Source organism: Phyllopteryx taeniolatus, chromosome 8 (assembly GCF_024500385.1).
Source record: "Phyllopteryx taeniolatus isolate TA_2022b chromosome 8, UOR_Ptae_1.2, whole genome shotgun sequence".
NCBI classification, from domain to species: domain Eukaryota; kingdom Metazoa; phylum Chordata; class Actinopteri; order Syngnathiformes; family Syngnathidae; genus Phyllopteryx; species Phyllopteryx taeniolatus.
The window spans coordinates 15,653,152-15,674,078 of NC_084509.1; the positions used below are offsets into that span (position 1 = coordinate 15,653,152).

Below are 20,927 nucleotides of genomic sequence, written 5' to 3' on the forward strand. Positions count from 1 at the left end.
GACTAACGAGCAGGAAACAACAAGACTCAGTGTGGCGTTCAAGTGATCTTAATTTCCTTGTGTATGGACACAAAGTGATGGGCAGAAGCAGCTGCAGCACACAGACAGACACAAAGTGAACTTTCCCATGATTCCTCAGCAAAAATGGAATCAGCTTGTCGCACCAACCTGGAAGAGACTTTCTTTACATACACATGCAGAGTTCTCCGGAATTCCATTCAATATCCATTCAAAGTAGCCGTCAGGATAAACCATTTCCGAGAGACTAAGAGGAACGAGGATGGAAAGAATGTAAATAGTGGCGACAATCAGAGCGGACCACACATCGGGAGAGAAAGGGAGGAGGGAAGTCTGTTCCTTCTCTGGTTCCCGCCGGCGATTGGATTGTTGGGTTTCCACAAACCACCCGCCGTGGAAATCAGCTCGTGCCGGTGCTGGGTCGCTTTTTAGCCTGCCAGACTCCAGTCTGTCTTCCAGGAGCGAGGAGGGGCACGGGTGCTCACAACTGTTACATCAGCACGGCAATTAGTGTTGACGTAACACTGAATTTATGGTTTCACTAGTATAGTATCTACACACATTTCTTTACCACATACACAATACAAGAGCCCTCGGTAGACCTCCACAAAGGCCGAAACGCTTCTTTATAGCGTTGACGCTGTAGTGTAATAATTGAGCGGATCTCAAACTGGGGTCCTTTGAAACCCCAAGGGGTCGGCAAAATATTTTGCAACAAATGATTACCGGTATGTGGTATTATTTCAAACAGTGCATACTGTTTTTTTATTGGCACGCCAATAAAACAAATGTCATAAACCAATTAATCCTCCGTACCTTCATCATCACATAAGTGTGACATTCATGCATGAATAAATGTTTGTTCATGATAAGAAAATGTGTATTTAATATTAATTAATTACAATAATTAACTAAATTAATTACATTTTGTCCAGTCCTATTTTTTAGAGACTAAATGTTGTCTTTTCCCGAATAAAAGGACAGTAGAATAAAGTTGTCATTTTGAAATTGCTGGAGTAAAACTGCACTAAGAGAAAGAGAGTTATCCCATCTGACTTTAGCGACAGGCGGGGTCTACCCTGGACTGGTTGCTCGCCAAGCGTAGGGCAGCATTGTTAGCGTGTAACCTTAAACTTGAGACCCGGTACTAACACGTCCTGGTGTTTCGATGTCAAGTGGAAAAAATTAAGACTTGAGTTGTCACCTGAGATGAAACATCAGGGCTTTTGGAGGACGTGATTATCAGACGTTAGCTGTGAAGGTTTTCAGCCACAGGCTCAACGATCTGAAGTTGACCCTTGTTGGATAAGCAGCTCTTTGGTCTTCCTCTGAACTTCTGTCTCTTTGGCATCCTCAGTACCAGCTAACAAGACCCACTACCCTTTACTTCCAAGTTTCCAATCTATTTTAAACATTTTGTCTTCTGACATCATGTAAGCTTTTCCCACATCCAGCTCCAAGACTCCCCATGCATTAAAAAAAAAACAAGAAAAAAACTGATGAATTACTCCCAAATATGTACCGCATTTGTAGGCATGTGTGTGTTTGTGTGTGTGATTACATCTCAGTGCACCGCTTCCTCATGCCTGTTCACATGATGGTACAAACGCCCACTCCATCCTCTTTCCCACGTCCCAAACTGCACAGCACAGTCCCCGTACGGGCCCGCTGCGGAGAAGGCCGAGGTAAAATAACACAAGCGCTCGGAAGTATGGGAAAAGCCAGCAGGGACGATATTTTCGGACGGGGCTGATTGTGGTGGTGTGGTGGAGACGTCCCATGACATGGCTTCACAAGTATGAGAGCGCAAGTTTGAGTGCATTCCTTACTCCTGGAAAATGTTGGCTTAAGATAGACTAGCTTCACTCTCGGCTTTTTTACGGGCTTGCATTATGTGGTGTTCTCTCTTTAACGATGAAATGTTTTACCTGCATCGCTGCAAAGAGTGGAACCTCTAAAGTTGAACGCTGTTTTGTGATGCTTGTCAACATACGAGTTAAATGTGTCCATATAGCAAATAAGTGAAATGGACATTTTTCATCATTTTATTTTTTCTGTCCATTACATACAAATAGTGTCAACATTCTTTCATTATTATTGTCGAGATTTTTTTTTACTGAGCGACCATAGCAGTGGCGTATGTCCCAGTTAGCCATTTTCGCGGCACATTCCATTTTTTGGTTTTATGCTTGACAATATTCAAATATAGTAGAGTAGTAGGCCTAGGTGTTTATCAGAAACGAGATAAAGGATTTATTCATAAAATGTATGTCTAATATTATTGTAACCTACATTGTCACATTATGCACTTTGAACATGAGAAAATAAAAAACGATTTCAAACATGTTTCAATTCAAATGTATTGACCATAAGAGTTAGATAAAATAAAATTAAGGAAATCTTTAAAACAAACAGTTCTTCAAGATTAAATGCATATGTACTGAAGTTAAAAGTTAAATACAACTGAACTATACTGAGGCAGTGATTCTTTTGCTTACCACTAGAGGGAGCCCACACTTTGACAATCACTGCTTTATATGCACCCAGAGCTGAAGACTCACATGATGAGATACAAGATCACCTCTCTAGTAAATGTTGATTAAACCAAAATATTAGAGACACAGGTGTACCTAATGATGTGTCCAGTGAGGGGATCATCTCCCTCCCATCACTTCCGTGTTAACCAACAGAATGTCTAAACATTCACTTTGTGATGCATGGCAACAACACGCTTGTTTCAATGGATAATGTGTCCCATGAAGTTGCCAATGGTTTCGACTCAATTCAAATTCCATACTGTAGTTGCTGTATAAATACTACTCTATACAAGAAGTTCATCCATCCATCCATCCATCCATTCTCTACACCGCTTATCCTGTTCAGGGTCGCGGGACAGGAAGTCCAGTAAAAATAATAATACAATAATAATAATAAGTGACTGAGTGTCATCAAGCATTGCCAAATCATGCTCACATGCCTTGGTTGCTAAGCGCTTCACCTGAAATAGTTTGATACCAAATTTGCCATGTGACCTGATATGAAGCTGTGACAGTGAAATGAAAACAATCAACCCTTTAGCACTGCATCAGCTGTTTCTACTTACTGGGAACTCAGTCACGTCAGTGAAACTTAACCCAATCATAACGAGAAAAACAACCATTAAAAACTATTTTAAGCAGGACTGTACAAGTCTGTCAAGGCAACCCTAATTTGATTCCACACCAAATTAAAATGCCTTCCTGCATGTGTCAGAATTTTCTTTAAGATGTATTATTTACAATTTGGGCTCCAGCCTTCATATCTGGACTTTGCACGGTCTCTCCGTGCTTGAGTGGGTTTTCTCCAGGTACTCTGGCTTCCTCCCACATTGGCCAAAGATTTATCGTAAATTAATGTAAAGCTCTAAATCAGGGGTGACAAACATACAGCCTGTGGGCCAAAACTGGCCTGCTGGAGGGTTCAATCCAGCCTGCAAGATGAAATGAAGAATGAAAAACTGTAGCTGAGTTAATTACCAAAGAAACCACAAGGCCAAAAGTGACTATGGTCCAGATAAGACACAATGTGCATCTCATCCTACAAGAGGAAAACCAAGATCCATTGAGCGAAGCCAAAACCATGAGGGTTAAGTGCTCCAAACCATGGAGTGTAACTAAACAAGGTGAAGCCACAACAGTTGACTCTGTGGAGTCAGACACAGGGCCCCATTGCTGCGGGCCGCTTGGCTACATTAGGTTAAAAGCATTGTAATGTGCATTAGGAGCATTATTTCAGGGAAACAACATCCATTATTAAGCAGAGAGGCGAACCCTCCTGACAGGACTCTTGTCTCCACACGTGTCTCCCCCAGGACCACCTCACATACACGTATCAATTTGGAGCCTCTCTAACTGACTGCCATGTGCAAAACAAAAAGTCCAAAACCAAACCACACCTATTTTTGATACCGCCTGCCCTCATTAGGGTTGTGGGCGAGTTGGAGTCTATCCCAGCAGGTTTTAGAATAAGACTACTGTAAAATCATCCATTTCTGTGATTTTGCTGTTGGGAGGTATATTTTTGAGTAAAACCAGTATTTTTGTTTTATTCTATAAGCAACTGACAACATAACTCCCAAATTCCAAATACAACCCTAATTCCAATGAAGTTGGGACGTGTTAAACATAAATAAAAACAGAATACAATGATTTGCAAATCATGTTCAACCTATATTTAATTGAATACACTACAAAGACAAGATATTTAATGTTCAAACTGATAAACTTTATTGTTTTTAGCAAATAATTATTAACGTAGAATTTTATGTCTGCAACACGTTCCAAAAAAGCTGGGACAGGTGGCAAAAAACACATCTGTGAAGACACCATTAATGCTGAATGGTACATACAGGTTTTGGAGAAACATATGCTGCCATCCAAGCAACGTCTTTTTCATGGATGCCCCTGCTTATTTCAGCAAGACAATGCCAAAACATATTCTGCCCGTGTTACGACAGCGTGGCTTCGTAGTAAAAGAGTGCGGGTACTAGACTGGCAGTCCAGATCTGTCTCACATTGAAAATGTGTGGCGCATTATGAAGCGTAAAATACGACTAAGGAGACCCCGGACTGTTGAAGCTGTTCAACGAGCAAGAATGGGAAGGAATTCCACCTACAAAGCTTGAACAATTAGTGTCCTCAGTTCCCAAACGTTTATTGCAGCTTGTTAAAAGAAAAGGTGACCCTGTGTTAAACATGACCCTGTCCCAGCTTTTTTGGAGCGTGTTGCAGCCATCAAATTCTAAGTTAATGATTATTTGCTAAAAACAATAAAGTTTATCAGTTTGAACATTAAATAGCTTATATTATAATTGTAAACATCAATCTGGAAAAAATGATCAAAATACCAAAGTCCAGTGGGGGTTTTCGTTCAGACCAGTACCGGTATATTGGATAAAAAGTGACTGGCAGTCTAATGGATCAGTGTCTCTACATGTGCCACGTGATTGACTAGAAACTAGTCCAGTATTTTGTCTGCCTTTCGTCCGATGTCAGCTGGGATAGGCTCCCTGAAAAGGATAAGCAGTACAGAAAATGGATAAAGTCAAAAAACTAAACAAAAGAGCGCAGACTGCTGTATCCGGTCTGTGCTTTTCAACGCAGTCACCACTGCCTCAGCGGTATACTTCCTGCCAGATTGTCTCCAAGTCGTGGTCACGCACAATGGTAGCCACTCAATGGCTTTCTTCTTTGCTCGCTTTAAAATGAAATCCAGTTTCACGTGACAAATCTGAAGCATATGCCTGTTTCCCCCCCCCCTGGGAAAACACTTAAGTGCATGTTGGATGATGTCAAACACACAGGTGCAAGGCTGGCAAGCTGGAGCATCTAAGAACAGTATTGGATCATATTTCCCTTTCACTGTTATGTCTGGTTGATCCTCTGCAGGCTCATGTCTCCACTTCCTGCTGCTCCGTGAACAGGCCTCTTTTTCTTTTTGCACTTTTTAGTAGTGTCGCTGGTAAAGCCAATGGCCCTTATAAATACAATGAATTGTATCATACCTCAATTTAAACCTCAATTTAACTCACTTAGCCTTGATTCTACCACAGTGTCCCCACCTACTTTTAATGTTCATGTTATGAGATCAAATGGTAATTTTTTTTTTAAAGATGATTATATATTATTATTATTGTTATCCATCCATCCAGGCATTTTGATGGTGCTTTTACAGGGTGAGTTGGAGTCTGTTTCACATGACTTCAGCTGAGAGGCGGGGAGCACCCTGGATCGGTCACCATATCGCAGGCCACATATAGACAAACAATCCTTCACACTCACATATCACACAAGTCTAGCATGAGCAAACGAACAAAAGCATCTCAAAAACTAATACAGGAAATGTACAATTGTGGTTCAGAGCTGACCTTTTATTCGTGGGTGTGTTTTATATGGCAAACATTGCTGCCATCGCATATGTCCCGTAAGCATTCATGTGAATGCGCACCCCGGCCCCTGTCCTTGGGAATGCCCACTGCATTTGTTACTTCACACCCCACGCAGCGTCCAAGAATGTTCATCATTTGTGAAAGCCCAACGTCCGTGTGGCAGTGGCGTCAGTGTGAATGACGAGCACGAACAACTGGCTCTCCTCGGGGCTACTGAGTCACCTTTGACCCACGCTGGGAACAAAAAGCGCATTGATATATTTCTAATTGGAGCTTGAACAGAAAATGTTAAAAGAACCAAAATATGCTGACATATCCTTTTTTAACTATTATTTTCTTTTTTTGTAATTTGTAATTGTTGTAATTTGGTAACCTGAGCATCCATTTCGCATATGCCAACCTCCTGTCTAAATTGTGTTATTAAGATATCGATATTTGTGTATTAGAAGTAAGAAATATTTTTTAAATTCAGGACATTTCTCCTGGATGGATGGATGGATGGATAGATAGATAGACGAATGGATGGACAGATGGATGACTGCATACAAAGCGCACTCTAATGTGGGTTGCAATTCATCCTCAGCACCAGGGGAGCTCTTGGAAAGGGATGTGTTTTATAAATGTGACCAGGCAAGAGATAGAAGTGTAAAGAAGGAGGCTAAGCGTGTTACATCATGCAGCGTATAAATGTATGCATAATTAGACATTTTTAATTTTAAGACAAAGACAGCCACCAGGCAAACAAACAAAGTGAGCCAATTGGATGAGACTATCATTTTTGTTATTTGGAGAGAGAACAGTAAAGGTCTTCTAACACTTATGAAGAGGTGAGTCACAATCATTAGATCCACTTTTTTATTTTTAGGTCACTTGTGAAACAAAGTGTTTAGTGTCTTCGGGGAAAGTTGCTCTCTGCTCTCTGCTTCCCCATTTGAACGTCTCGCATCACTAACAACCTCATCGTTCATCAATTATGCTTCCCCATGCGTCCTCTATGGCCAAAGCAGGGCACATACAGTACAGACAAACTATCATTCACACTTACATTCACACCTATGGACAATTTAGAGTCTTAAACCCTTATTTGACTCTTTATCATTGTCGCTTCACCTCATTATTATAACTTACAGTACAAAGCCATTACGATAATGATGAGTGATTGTGTTTTACTCAGTGGCTTATTCTCGAGGAGACACAACCTCAATGCCAACCTCACCAAACAACCACACAACACGTCAGAAGACATCCTGCCTGTATCCTGTCTCAAAACGTACGCTCGTTTTCCGCACCAAGAATCTGCAGACGCCACAGAACCTTTCCCCCTGTTTGTCTTTTGAACTGCTTCTGACCAGACAATCTGTAAAATGTCCTTTACGGTCACCTACGTGACCAATGAGTTCGTGAAAAGAGGTTGAAAAAACAAAGAGCACGGGCACACTGTCATTTTATGGTGAACTTGGTGCACTTTTTCGATGCATTTTTAGTTGTAAACAAAACATGCATTTACTATATCTGCCGTGACAGGCAGCAAGAAGTAGATAAAAAGTAAGATAGAATCTTATTATTTTGTGCTGATGTACATAATGAGCACTAACAGAGCTTGTCTGTTTTATGACAGAATGTCTTGACACATGATCACATTATTTGCGTGGTCACCCTGAAGTAACATTTGCAGTTACTGGCACTAACGCAGCATCCGGTGTCCTGGCTGGTCCACAGTATTAAAGACTGACAAAGCAGGAGGTCCTGGGTTGCCCATAGCACAGTGATTCTCAAAGTGTGGTACGAGTACCAATAGGAGATCTCCCTAAGTGGTATGTGTAAAAATCTTTGAATTAAAATCAAATAAAATTGACAAGATTTTATTTCCATAAACATTATAATTTACAAACATATTAGAATGAAGCTTTTGGCTATGCATACAGCCTGTTTAAACTTTTTTTTTTTTTTTTTATATCCACTACAGCACATTTTTTACTTTTCATGTACTGTCAATTTTACAGTATGTTTTTTTTTACAGTTATAAGTACAGTTATATTTAACTTTTAAGAACAGTACAATACATTGCTAACAAAAATTATGGCTCCAGGGTGGGTTCATGATCAAATAAGTATAAAAGTGGGAGTGCGTGTTCTCAGCATTGTGCAGTGACCAGGTGTGTGCAGCTGCTTTCGGTATGGAGATTTAAATGGTACCAGCCAGGCCCGACAGAGCCTCGGTGGCCTCTAATCCACTATGCAGCTGGAATTACGTCGTCGTCACAAAGGTAGCAATGGATCAGAATCATGTTATGGTTTTTAAAAAGTGTGTTGCAGGCCCTTTTTATAATGTTCAAACATATTCAAAGTTGTTTTGAAGCCTTTGCTGGGCACCATGAATGAATATTTGCAACTCTTTCTATGTGATACATTGTCTTATCAATGGTGAATTTTTAAAAGGATTAGAACTAGTCCAGTGAATGGTTTTGTTATTCCTTTTTTTCCTCCAATACGTATTTTATATTTATCGCAGAACCCTGATTCAATTAAAAATATAATGTGTATAAATAAACTTGTTGAAAAGGGCCTGATGTTTTTGGGTAAAGATTGGAAAGTTCAGATGTTCAAGATTCAAATTTGGACACTGGGATGAATGGGAGTTCACTGTAATGTTGCTGTCCAATGGAAAGCATTTTTTTTCCTTTAGATTTGAACAACAAATATTTTTCTATTACTTGTTTTTTTAGACAAGACAAAAATGATTTGCTTTGACTTGCATGCAAACATTTTGAGATACAAGTGCTGTGGCAGTGAAATCGACTCAAATCACATCACAATAAGCATCAGTTTGGCAGATAGTGAACAATTCTTCAAAAACGAACCTTCAAGCTGTTTATTGCCGCTGCCAGTTGAAGTTTACTGTCAAGCTAAACATAAAACAATGAATAACACATTGTATATTTTAAACAACAACGTTTCCATTAAGTCCACGAGCTTAGTGCTAATACATGGTGGGAAACGCCATAGACAGACTGACAAATAGCACCTGTATCGTGGTGTTATAACCCTTCAAGCAACGGATGTTTGAACAAACGGTGGATTAACACATGTGGGCAGATAATATAATAATACTCACATGAATATATTCTTTATTCTCTGTGAAGAATGACTAATATTACTGTGGTGTACTGAGGAGTTGTGACTGTCTCCATGTGTATCCATATGTCTGTCTCTATTACACTGCTCCCAGGTGACCAAGGCACACACATGACAAGGAGCAGCACAATGTCCATCGAATGTAGCAAAAACTGTTGCAAAAACTGTTTCATTTCTTTACATTGTATTTATGTCATCACTGTATGTTTTTATATCGCACAATATTGCTATTTTTCTTATTTTTGGGGAGGTTTGAAGAGATTAATGGCCTTTTCATTCATTTCAATGGAGAAAGATGATTTGAAATAATAGCGTTTTGAATTAAGAGCGTGGTCAAACATTTTGCAATCCTACCCATAATCCTTTCATTTGAACAGCCTAGCCTTTCCTGTAGTCTGTTAAGATAAGAAGTATTGAGATTTTTTTTTTGTAGGTAGGCTACTGTAGACACAATTGTTGAGTGACACAAAGCACACATGCAACTTCCTTCCTCAAACTGTAAAAGTGTTTCCGTAAATTTTTCATTCAGCGACTGGAATTGTTTAAAAGCATCAACTTCAAGTACTGCGCGCATACACAATAATAGAGGGACACAGCTGAGTGATGACAACAGCACAAAGTCCTGGAAGCAGCTGTGTCCACCAATCAGCGCCCAGCGCTGCTCGGTATTGACCCCGGTAATGATGATAATGGACAGGATTCACATCAATACAAGGACCAGACCATGAAAGAAAACCTTTGGCTTGCAGGTGAACCACTACAACACATCATAGCACAGAGGGAAGCAAATACTGTACAATTCAGTTATTTTGTTTTTGTTTAATTTTTTTGTTTGTTTGTTTTTTTAAGCCTTTAAACAAATGCAAGTCATGTTGGTATTTGTCTATTATTTAGTCGCTGACTTACCATCCCGAGACATGGAGGATCATAGTCAGTTGTTTAAACTCACTTCCCAAATGATTAGGTACCCCTTTAATTTAATTTCACAGTCATATTTCAAATCATTTTCCCCTATTGAAATGAATGGAAATACCACTAATCCGTTCCAGCCTTCTATAAAAGGAGAGAGGGGGGAAAAAAGAGAAAAATAGCACTCTGTAACATTGTGCTTTATAAAAACACATTGTAAAGATAGAAAAAATAGAATATAAAGAAATGAAACTTTTTAATCTTTTTAATTCTATAGGCATTGTGCTGCCTATTGTCCTCCTGGTGTGCGTGCATTGGCCACCTCAGGGCAGTATAATACAGACCGACTGGTATACTGTACATTGAGCCAGTCTCATCTCCTCAGTAATATTCATCATTTTTTGCAGAAGATAAAGTATATACTGTATGCCTGTGAGTAGTGTTATCAAATATACATTGCTTAGAAAACTGCAACGGCGATGCCATTCATTAGCCCGTCTACAGCAGTTTGTGTTGTTTGTTTGCATTCATCTAAACGGACATATCTAAAGCAAAGCTGTGTGGTTGTTTTAATGCACAACTTGTAATTCTCTTTGTTTCCTTTTTAGTTTGACAGCAAACCTCAACTGGGAGCGGCAGTAAACTGTTTGATATTATATAGTCAATAGTATAGTATCGATATTGGATAAAACACCACATGATCGTCAATCAATAAAAAACATCATCGTCAATCAATACTAATATCAGTACTGTAGCTTTGAAATTCTTGTATGAACTCAAAGAGCTGGTTTTACTATTTTGTTTCTCTTCCTGAAGAGCGGCACTCATACAACCTTATTGGTCACCCGTTGTATTTTGTCCTAGAAGTGGCAGGTAGAGATGTCATGGACACGTATTTCTTTATTTTTGGCCTCACATAAAAGGCAGCTTGTGTAGTGAGAGTAGATGAAGGAGAAAACAAAATCCTTCTGTTGGGCATTCGATGAAGATGAAAAATGTTCTTCAAAATATGCAGAAGTCCAATACAAAATGACTGGAACAGCGGGCAATCACAACTTCACGGTAGTGAACATGGAATAAGTTACAACTTCCACTTTTGTGAGAGAACCTAAATGTGATGGGGTTGAGGTCAGGGCTCTGTGCAGCCCTCTTCCACACTGTGCACTGGGACACAGTCATGCCGGAAGAGTAAAAAGTCCTTTGCCAAAAATTTGGAGGCATACGCTTGACCAAAATGTGTCAGTAAAATGTAGTTAGTTACAAGCAAGGGTTGTGTACCAAGACTTGTGTTCATGTCGTATATTTCTAAGTGAGCTAAACTTGCGTCAGAAGGTACTGTGTATCATGTTTCACAATTCCGAGAATATCTGCCCTTTAAAGGTGAGACGGATGCGGATGGAGGCCCGCATGAGTTACAATGTTGGACTGAGGACGCTGTTGCATGAGATCTCGTCAACACAGCTCATAACTCGTGCTGAATAAAGACATACCGTTCAGTGCACAAGTTCCACTAGACAAGGATCTGCTCGAGGGATACTTGAAAGTGTACAGTAATAGGCCCTTAATCACATGTGGTGTGACTGCAAAGACTGACTTTATCCTGTGATTAAAATGCTTTCAAATAATAAGTGTATTATATTTAGCAACTGCCATGAATGGTATTCATCCACAATCCAAAAAGAAAGCACGAACATCAGCTCCCTATGATAGATTGGAATTGAAAACTATATTGACTTTGACCTAGTGTGAAGGTTTTTTTAAAAGCAGGCGGTCGATTGCATGCCAAAGCAACAGGAGGTGCTATGACCCCTAACGCTATGACCATTGTAGCCAATCAGAATCCAGAAGAAAGAATCTTCCCGGAAACGGCAACGATGGTCAATGGAGGCAAAGGGAAATGGTAGCAGCGTGATCATGAAGTGCCGTTTGATTTAAACAGAGCGGAGTTACTTCATACTAAAATACAAAGTGATCAATAAAATTAAATACGTAGGAGTTGACCCGATTAGTCAAACTGGTCGACTTTACTACTCCGCATTGACGTTTAAAGCCAATTTACAGAGGACTTTCAACTCGCCCGTGAGCTGCCATCGCGGGACTGTAACGCTGTGTGGTGCAGCAAAATGTCCAGCCAACAAGGCAATACAGCCTTCATGTCTGCACGGGTCTGAGAGCATGAAAAAAACTGGTTGTGGTTGAGAACAGTGGCTAGCTTCAGCTATTCTGATCGCGATTTGTCTTCAAATATTTATACCAGCGGGACCACAGGACTGGCGGTGAAGAACAAGGGCACCGTTCTTCGTCACCAAAATGTTATGTTTAATAACGCACGGACAATGACTCTGTACTAAAGAGAACTTTATTCATATCTCATTTACAACACGCCCAAACATCACAACACTTGTCGCAACTACTTTTCAGATAATGCTGAGTTGTTTTTTTATTCGTTTGTTTCTATTTGTTCTTACGCCAGACCGAGGAAATATGCCTTTGTGTGAAACCGGTTCGTGGTGCAAAAAAAGGTTAGGGACCACTGCATTGTGCTGACAAAATGACATCATCGATTAATCGACTTCTACTCGACTTTCCTCACATTATAGTCAACTACAAAAAAATCTTTAGCCGTTCAACTCCTGAAGTTATCAATCATTCGATTGAATAGAATTAAATAAATGACTGAAATAAAACAGAATTCAATTACTTAATTAGATTGTCAAGTGCAGTTACTCTTGAATGTCATATTATAAAGTTAACAATAAATGACGAACAAATAAAACTTCTATAAGGAGATAACAGTGAGTATTAAATTGTCATGTGAAGGATTTTCGGTCTACTCAAAAATCTTGACCTTTGTCTGCAGTTTTCCGAAAAACCTAACAGTTAGTGTGTCCCAGGAAGAAACACTGTAAAATACGGTCTGAGTGTCTGCATGTTTGAAAACATGAACTTAAGACCTCCACACGCCACTTTTCCCAACAAGGGTCACAAGTAAAAGAGCCGCACTTGACTGTGTGCAAATGTTCTGTAAGAATCTGGATTTATGGACCTCCACCGCTCTGCTGATCCTCAGCCAGATCTGTCCAGCCTCAGTTTGCACACTGCGCCAGAACAAGGGCGTTTATTGTCGCCCTGGGGAGGAAACAGCGGTGCCCTTTAGAGGAGCCAAGTCCAGTGTGATTGGCCGCTTGATTGGCCGACGTGACAGGAAGTGCATGTGTCCCGGGTTGCTACTGCTCTTCAGCGCCCCGGCTGTCTTTCCTCTGATGTCATGGTGGAGACCAAAGATAAGCGACTTGTGGACATGGACCCACACAGTGGCTCGTTCCACATGCCAAAGGCCTGAGTGGACTTTAAGCAACAATGAAATGTATCACCACACAAACCAACAACCTTGTGTCTTGACTTTCCTTTTGGGTAACAAAATGTTCTGTGAACACAGTCCAAAAACCCCAAAACACAGTGGAGCCGGAACAAAATGTAACTTTTGCCTCGTTTTTTAGCATTATTGCCTGACTGTGCTACATGCTTGTTCTAAATTGAAGATGATTATTTTTGGGGGAATAAATGCCTTTCTTCACAAAAATATATCATTTCAGGAATTCCGGGGGAGGGGAAACAGGCCTTAAAGACACTAATATGTAAGTATGGGGATAGTAGGCCATTACACTGACAGAGAGCCAAAGTAGAAGAAAATATGCAGCTGGTCTGATGTTGGACATGAGAATCTCTGTTCTAGTTTCCCCCAAAGGTGTCTGATGGGCTTGAGGTCAGTGGAGCAAAGCTGAAATTTCATTGCGAACTAGGTAGCAGTATTTTTTAATGCTATAATGTATATTATCCAACATTGCGGTTTTTGCTCGTCACGGCAGGCCTCAGTCCCTATCCCCCACAAATAGTCGAAGTCTGAGCAATTGACACGCCCCGATAGATTTGTAATTGCCTATAGTTGTCACAAGATGGGGACAAAGCACTACTTTTCTAAAAGACAGGGATATGTCCTCCTGGATAACCGAAGCACCAAGATGCTTCAAGATGGCGCCAAAGCAATTGTTTTATACTGTTTTTTTTCTTTCTTCGCACAAAAACAGCAAATAGGTGTGTGGTTCAGAGAATAACAGCGGATCAGTTCCAAAACCAATCTGCAAATAGCTGCATTCATGAGTAGTTAATGCAAATTTGCACGTAACACTTTTATAAATAAAAAAAGAGAAGCGCAGTTGCCTAGTCGTTAGCATGTCTGTCTCACAGTCGAGAGGTTTTGGGTTTGAATATCGGCTCGGGCCCTTTTGTGTGGAGTTTGCATGTTTTCCTCGTGCTCGTGTGGATTTTCTCTGGGCATTCTTGCTTCCTCACACATTCCAAAAGAATGTTAAGGAAGCCTCTAAATTGTCCGTAGGTGTAAATGTGCGTGAGTGGTCGTTTGTCTATATGTACCCTCCTGTTGGCTGGTGACCAGTCCAGGGTGGAGCAAACCTTTCGCTCAAAGTCAGCTGTGATAGGCTCACGGTCACCTGTGAGCATTATGAGGTTAAACACCATAGAAAATCGATGGATGGCATAGGAGGTGTCTCCCAAGACTTTGGCGTATTTAAATAGACATGAATCAACTCTCTTGAAGAGATAAAATGGTAGATATGTGCATAAATAAGTCATTCTAGGTGTTAGCGGGTGACTCTTAGGCGGCATGGGTGCAAGTGAGGTGGGGTCCAGGAAGTGATTACTAAGTGCGGGGTGGGGAATTGCTTGTGAAAGACTGCGAACAACGGTCAGGCTGACCCGAAACGGAAGATGAACAAACACAATGAGAACGGAGGAGGTAGGGAAAGGTGGTCAAAGACAAAGAGGCATTAGAAGGCCGGGAGGGAAGTCCGACCGTCAAAGGGAGGAAAGGTTCGGGATGTCCGGAGGCCGCGTGAGCATCCACGGCAAGTGACACACAAACAAGAAATCAAGCCGCACATTAGTTGAAATCCGCACTGCTCTCAAAATAAACACACAACCTTTATCTAGCCAATGGCACACGCACAGTAAACCTTCTTTACTTTCCTCGGGACCATCGTGTAAATTAGACCCATTTTAAAACATGCATCACAATGCACGTCCACTGCATGTTATGTGACCGGAACGTACTGCTGGGCTCAGACACGAGCTGACAGAAAGCAGAGAACTTCTGTGCAGGACTAAAAATACATGCAGCCGGTTTGTGTGACCAACTTTACACAGTACATCTTCTTTCAGTTTACCTGCTCAATCACCACACCTCGGTGATATTTTACATTTCAAAAGGCGCCATTTATAATTCACATGCACTGAATGCGTTATAGCCATTCGGCCTGCAAATCCACACTAAGAGGTTGAACAACTCACTTGGCCTACTTCACTTTAAAACTTGAAGGATTGTGAACACGCGCATGAATAAAGTTACAACAGGGACAGAAAATCAATGTAAGCAAGAGGATGAGTCGCGTGGAGTTTACACAGAACCTGCACTTCTTAAGAAGTTTCTCTGCAGGCACACAACTGTTGTGCAGACTTGTTAGGTGCAGAAAGCCGAGATTAATAAAAATAATAATAATAATTTTAAAATATATATATATATATATATATATATATATATATATATATATATATATAAATAAAATAATAATTTAAAAAAAGTTTCTCCAAATCTCCGCCATGGCCAGCGGTTCCACTCACCCGTGAAGCCGTGAAGGAGGACCACAAGTCCGGCGAGCAGAGAGGCAGAGAGCCGTGCGTCCATGCTCGTTGTTCGGTACAGTGTGCGGAGGTCCGACGTGTGTGTGAAGGTTTGTATGCGAGCGAGGAGGAGGAGGAGGAGGAGGAGGGGGAGGAGGAGGGGGAGGGTGTGTGCGGCATGGAGCGGTCCTGAAGACGCACACGCTCCAAGGGAGGAGGGAGCGAGAGTGGTGGTCGCGCATTGCAGAACTAACAAACAGGTCTGCTGGCTGCTGTTGATTGTTGGCATCTTGAAGTGTTTGTCGACTGTTAGGAATCTTAAAGAAGACGGTCCTCGGTTTTCAACAGGCGGCGTTTCGAGGTTACGAACGGCGCGCAATGAACTACAGCGGCACTTTGACTTATGCGTTCAAGTCGTCGGCTCCAGCACGCCCGCGACCCGCGTGAGGAGAAGCGGTACAGAAAATGGATGGATACTTAAAAACTATTCAGTACAATAAATTCAATCAATCATAATTTCAGCTGTTGTTTATTTAACTTTTATAAGGTGTGAATACTTTCTTTAGTGTTACTATTTATGGGGAAAAGAATTGTGAAAAAACATTTTATTACCACTTACCATTATTTATATGCTGCACATTGCGACAGATTTTTAAGTGATCATTTTTTTATGGTATACAGGCAAGTCCAAACTTAGAATTGCCTGCCTCCAGTGTATACAACGTTATGCAGCGGCATGCTAGGCAGCACTGGCGTCTGCTGGAAGACATGCAGCCTAATTAAGAGCAAGAAGAAGCGGGTGGCACGTTTTGCCATTTTAATCATCCTTGTTCCCACAGAGCAGAAGAAGTCTATGCCTGTGGGTATTGTTGCATGTTATGTTTGTACACAATGTGTTGCTGCTCTGTGTGTGGTCAAGTAGCAGTTATTTTAATTACTGTAACATCCGCGCTAATTGCCATGGTGTTTCGCATTATATGTTAGCATTAAGATAGCAGACTTTTGTTCGATGAAATTACGTATATGGTTTGGTTGAACATTTGGGGGTTTTAAATGTACAATGATTCATTCTTTTCTGTTTATTGTGCCAATTTTACAGTCAACTTGAACTGGAAATGACGAACCATTGAAGCCAGCACGCTCAGCCTCTTATCTGCGAGAAAAAGAGTGAGAAAAAGCACTTAGGAATTCTTTAAAAAGAGTGTTTTACTCAGTTTAAATGTGTTTAAAGCTTGTTGTAGGGGCAAAATGACTTAAGAAATGTTTTTATATGGTCTCTGATCTCTGATTATTACCTATTGTAGGTGGGTCTGGAACGCGCTGTATTGTGTTGTAAATCTCACTAAACTAATACAAAAGCTCTCAATACTCACAATACTCCAACAGAAAAACATCATGCAAAACATCCATCCATTTTCTAAAACTGCTTAGAAAACGGACTCCCAGGCGTGAAAGCCAGACTACACCCTGGACTGGCCACCACTCACAGGGCACATGACAAGACTGACAACCTGTCACACTCAAATTATCACCGTCATTGAGTGGGAAGTTAACCCAAACTGAATTTTTCAAACAACAACAACAATTTGCTCTCCAGACCATCAAAGCTACAATTGTCTTTTTAGTTGGGGGTTTTCTTCCAATGGTAGGGTTATCAGTCAAACAGACAACAACTGATTTAGTTGTAATGCATTATAAAACCTTACAACTGAAATAAAGATAAAGCTCACAAGGAGCAGCATAAATCTACAATACTGCTTTGATTGGTGTTCCTGGTCACAACACATTTGTTTGGCCACAGGCAGGGTGCTCAACATTAAGAGCCACATTCTTCTTTCTGTCCATAAGTCTCTTTTTTTTTTTTACACGCCTGGCTTGCATCTTCAAGGTGCACCGCCACAATTCTACCACACCCACAGCTTGAGAAGCGTGACTCATTGAAGTTTGAATACGTGTACAACACCAGAAAGTATAAAATATTAAAAGAATTTAAGAATTTGAGAAGGGGTGGGGGGGGGGAAGCAAACATTTTTTCATGGTGATGTATATAGTAACTGCCTCCAAATTTTGTGTGCAAAAAAAAAAAAAAAAGCAATATGCTTCACCTTCACGGGGCGCTGTAATTACCACAGCCTCCAGCATGCGGAGAAAGAAAGGTGCTAAGTGGACCGCAGAATGTGCCCATGTCCAGAATTGAGCCTTTTCTGACTTACACACACGAGAGAATCTGCCACTTAGTGAATCCCCCCCCCCCCCCCCCCCCCAAAAAAAGGGCACTATAAGGATTATAATACACGTTCATGTATACAGGGTGCTCTGTATTACATGTAAAACTGCACCATCTGCTGGGCACGGCTCCAGCCCTTAATGCAGTGCTATCGCCTATCAATGCATGTGTTCAATAGAATATCATGCCCATCTGATACATTTTTGTTTAATCTCGACACAAAATATTCAATAAGCAACATGTTTCATAAATTTGTATAGATGAGTGAATCTCGATGTGAAGGATTCACATCGAGAGGAGCCAGATGAGGTGGCTGGGGCATCTGATTCAGATGCCTCCCGGACGCCTCCCCGGTGAGGTATTCCGGGCACGTCCCACCGGGAGGAGACCCGGGGCACGACCCAGGACACGCTGGAGACACTACGTCCTTCGGCTGGCCTGGGAACGCCTCGGGATCCCCCCGGAAGAGATGGATGAAGTGGCTGGGGAGAGGGAAGTCTGGGCGTCCCTGTTAAAGCTACTCCCCCCGCAACCCGACCTCGGGCTAAGCGGTAGAAAATGGATGGATGGATGGAGGGAGGGATGAGTGAATCTCAAAGTGTGGCACGGGTACCACGAGTGGTGTAGAGGCTCCCTCTATTGGTACTCAAAAGAATCACTGCTACAGTTCAGTTGTGTTTAACCTTAGGTTCAATACACTTGCTGTTAACTTTTGAGAGTCTGCTAGTTGTAGACATTTATTTTTGTACAACTTTCATTTACAGTATGTGTGCAGTACATTTTAATTCACTAAGGACAGTTGTTTTTTTTAATTTCCTATATTTAAGCACAGTGTTAATGTTTAAGCCATGCATAATGTTGCAGTGTCTTACAACAATATAAAATATACATTTTGGACTCTCCAATTATCTGCACCAAAAAATTAATACAAAATGCAGAAATCAATGTTGTGACGTTGCATAATATTATGAAAACAATGTCACAACGAAAAAAAGCAAGTCATTATCAACACTAAAGACGGACCAGCTAAATATTGTGTGACTATTTATGTGGGAAGCTAGAGTGTTACTACTATGTTGTCAGAAGCAAAAATAAACTCCCCTGTCGCCTCCGTTCTCGAGTACTTTATATCTTGATCCAAACAGGGTGACTCCCTCTCCGTGCAGGATGCCGATCTTAATATGGACACAAGTCAGGGAATGAATTGGACAGTGGACAGGCCTGCAGTACAAACTAAGTTAAAACACCTGCCAGAAAACGTCATATCATTTACAGTATGTGATGCTGACCTCTCTTGCTCTTTGCTTCCTCTCTCTCTCTCTCTCTCTCTCTCTATCTCGCTCTCTGCTGGTCTGCTGGAAGGTAATCAGCCTATGAGTGAACATGGTTTTGCTCTCGCTCATGCAATATGTGTGCAGTTTGCCAAACTGTAATCGAGCGCATAACACATGACTCAGTTTTATATTATGAAACACATTCTCAGACTGTGGCTTGGATCATTGTTGCTTAATTTGTCCAATACTTTGGTTTATTGCTACTGTACTTGCAGCATGTCCGAACGGATGTTTAACCCTCGGTCCAAAACTTCCCGTCAAAAATGACCTTTCAGTGTTGCATTCACATGTTCTTTGCAGGTATTCCAGCTTCCTTCCACAGTCCCAAAACATCCACGTTAGGTTCATTGAAGACCCTAAATTATGCACTGGTGGGAATGTGAATAGTTGATTGGGTACATGCGCCCTATGATTGGCTGGCGACCAATCGAGGGTGCATGTCGCTTTCTGGCCCCAAATCAGCTGAGATAGGTTGCTGCTCACCAGTGACCCGAATGAGGACAAGCACTATAGAAAATGGATGGATGGACTGTGGCTGTGTCAGCTCAGCTCAGCCAAGTATTTGTAAAACCAATCCCATAGACATGTAGTGCTCCTTGATCTCTTTGATATTTCCAGAATCAAGCCTGTATTACCTCTAGAGCCCACCTTATTTATTCCTCATGTTCGGTAAAAGTGCGTTGAAAAAAGTCCTAGCATTAAAAAGCCACATCATGTTTGTTTGTGGCATCGTCTTGCATCACTGTCCATTTACATACACAGATCATGTAAATGTCAGTCTGAGAAGGACAATAACATTGTAAATATCATGAAGGACAGGGATTTTTAAACAAGGGGAACGCGAAGCAGCCAATGCTTGTCAAAGTCCCCTTTGCAACTCTGAAACTATGACTGGTTAAAATTATGAGCATGACCGCTTATGTATTTGTTTGTTCTTTTGAAGCTTGAAGCTCAAACTTAGACAACCCTCACCTACCCAGCCTGTATAAGGAAACACACACCCCTCTGTTATGCCACCGAGCTCAGCTGCTACAAACATGGTCCAAGTGTACCACAGTTGAGCAGATACTAATGCGCTAACTCCCTCAGGCTTAGGAACCTCACGCTATTTATTTTACGCCAGTCTGCGTGTACACTAGTATACAGGTCAGGTATTTATCGTTGGTTGGTGCGTAGGTAGGTTGGAAGGTGGGTAGGCAGGAGGGTAGTTTTGTATAATATTATACAAATATAGTTACAGTGATATTTACAACAAATGTTACTTTTTTTAATTAGTTCATAATGGTCCCACAATGAAAATTCCCCCAAACTGTTCGTACATAAAAGGTTTTTCTTTAAAAAAAAAAAAAAAAGTTAAATACAACAGAACTTTACTTAACAGATGTACTGTACTGGATTAGAAAAACAAGTTTAAGATATTGTAATATTATCCACAGTTTGAACATTTAATGAATTCTTTTTATTAATATTATTATTTATTTTTTTGCCATGTACCACTAGTGGTATGCGTACCACACTGTGAATCACTGATATAGACCCTTCCTCGTCAAATTCACATCGTCACTGAGTAGGAACTGAACCCACATTACCAGCACAAAAGTCAGACAAGTGAACCACTACACTATCCATCCATCCATTCATCCGTTTTCTGTAGTGCTTGTCCTCATTAGCGGGGGGAGGGG

At 41.0% G+C, this 20,927-nt stretch overlaps 1 protein-coding gene across 4 annotated transcripts in view; it reads right to left on the reverse strand.

Moving 5' to 3' along the window:
• The window catches only part of mcamb (melanoma cell adhesion molecule b), a 46,688-nt gene extending 30,854 nt beyond the window's left edge, over nucleotides 1-15,834 (reverse strand). For 3 of the 4 annotated variants that reach the window (XM_061781100.1, XM_061781099.1, XM_061781098.1), the window contains exon 1: nucleotides 15,685-15,834. In XM_061781100.1, coding sequence (XP_061637084.1) covers nucleotides 15,685-15,748 — 64 coding nt within the window. In that variant the 5' untranslated portion in view covers nucleotides 15,749-15,834. The remainder of the gene's footprint in view (nucleotides 1-15,684) is intronic. The other variant, XM_061781097.1, reaches the window with a different exon arrangement.
• Between the last annotated feature and the right edge of the window lie 5,093 nt (nucleotides 15,835-20,927).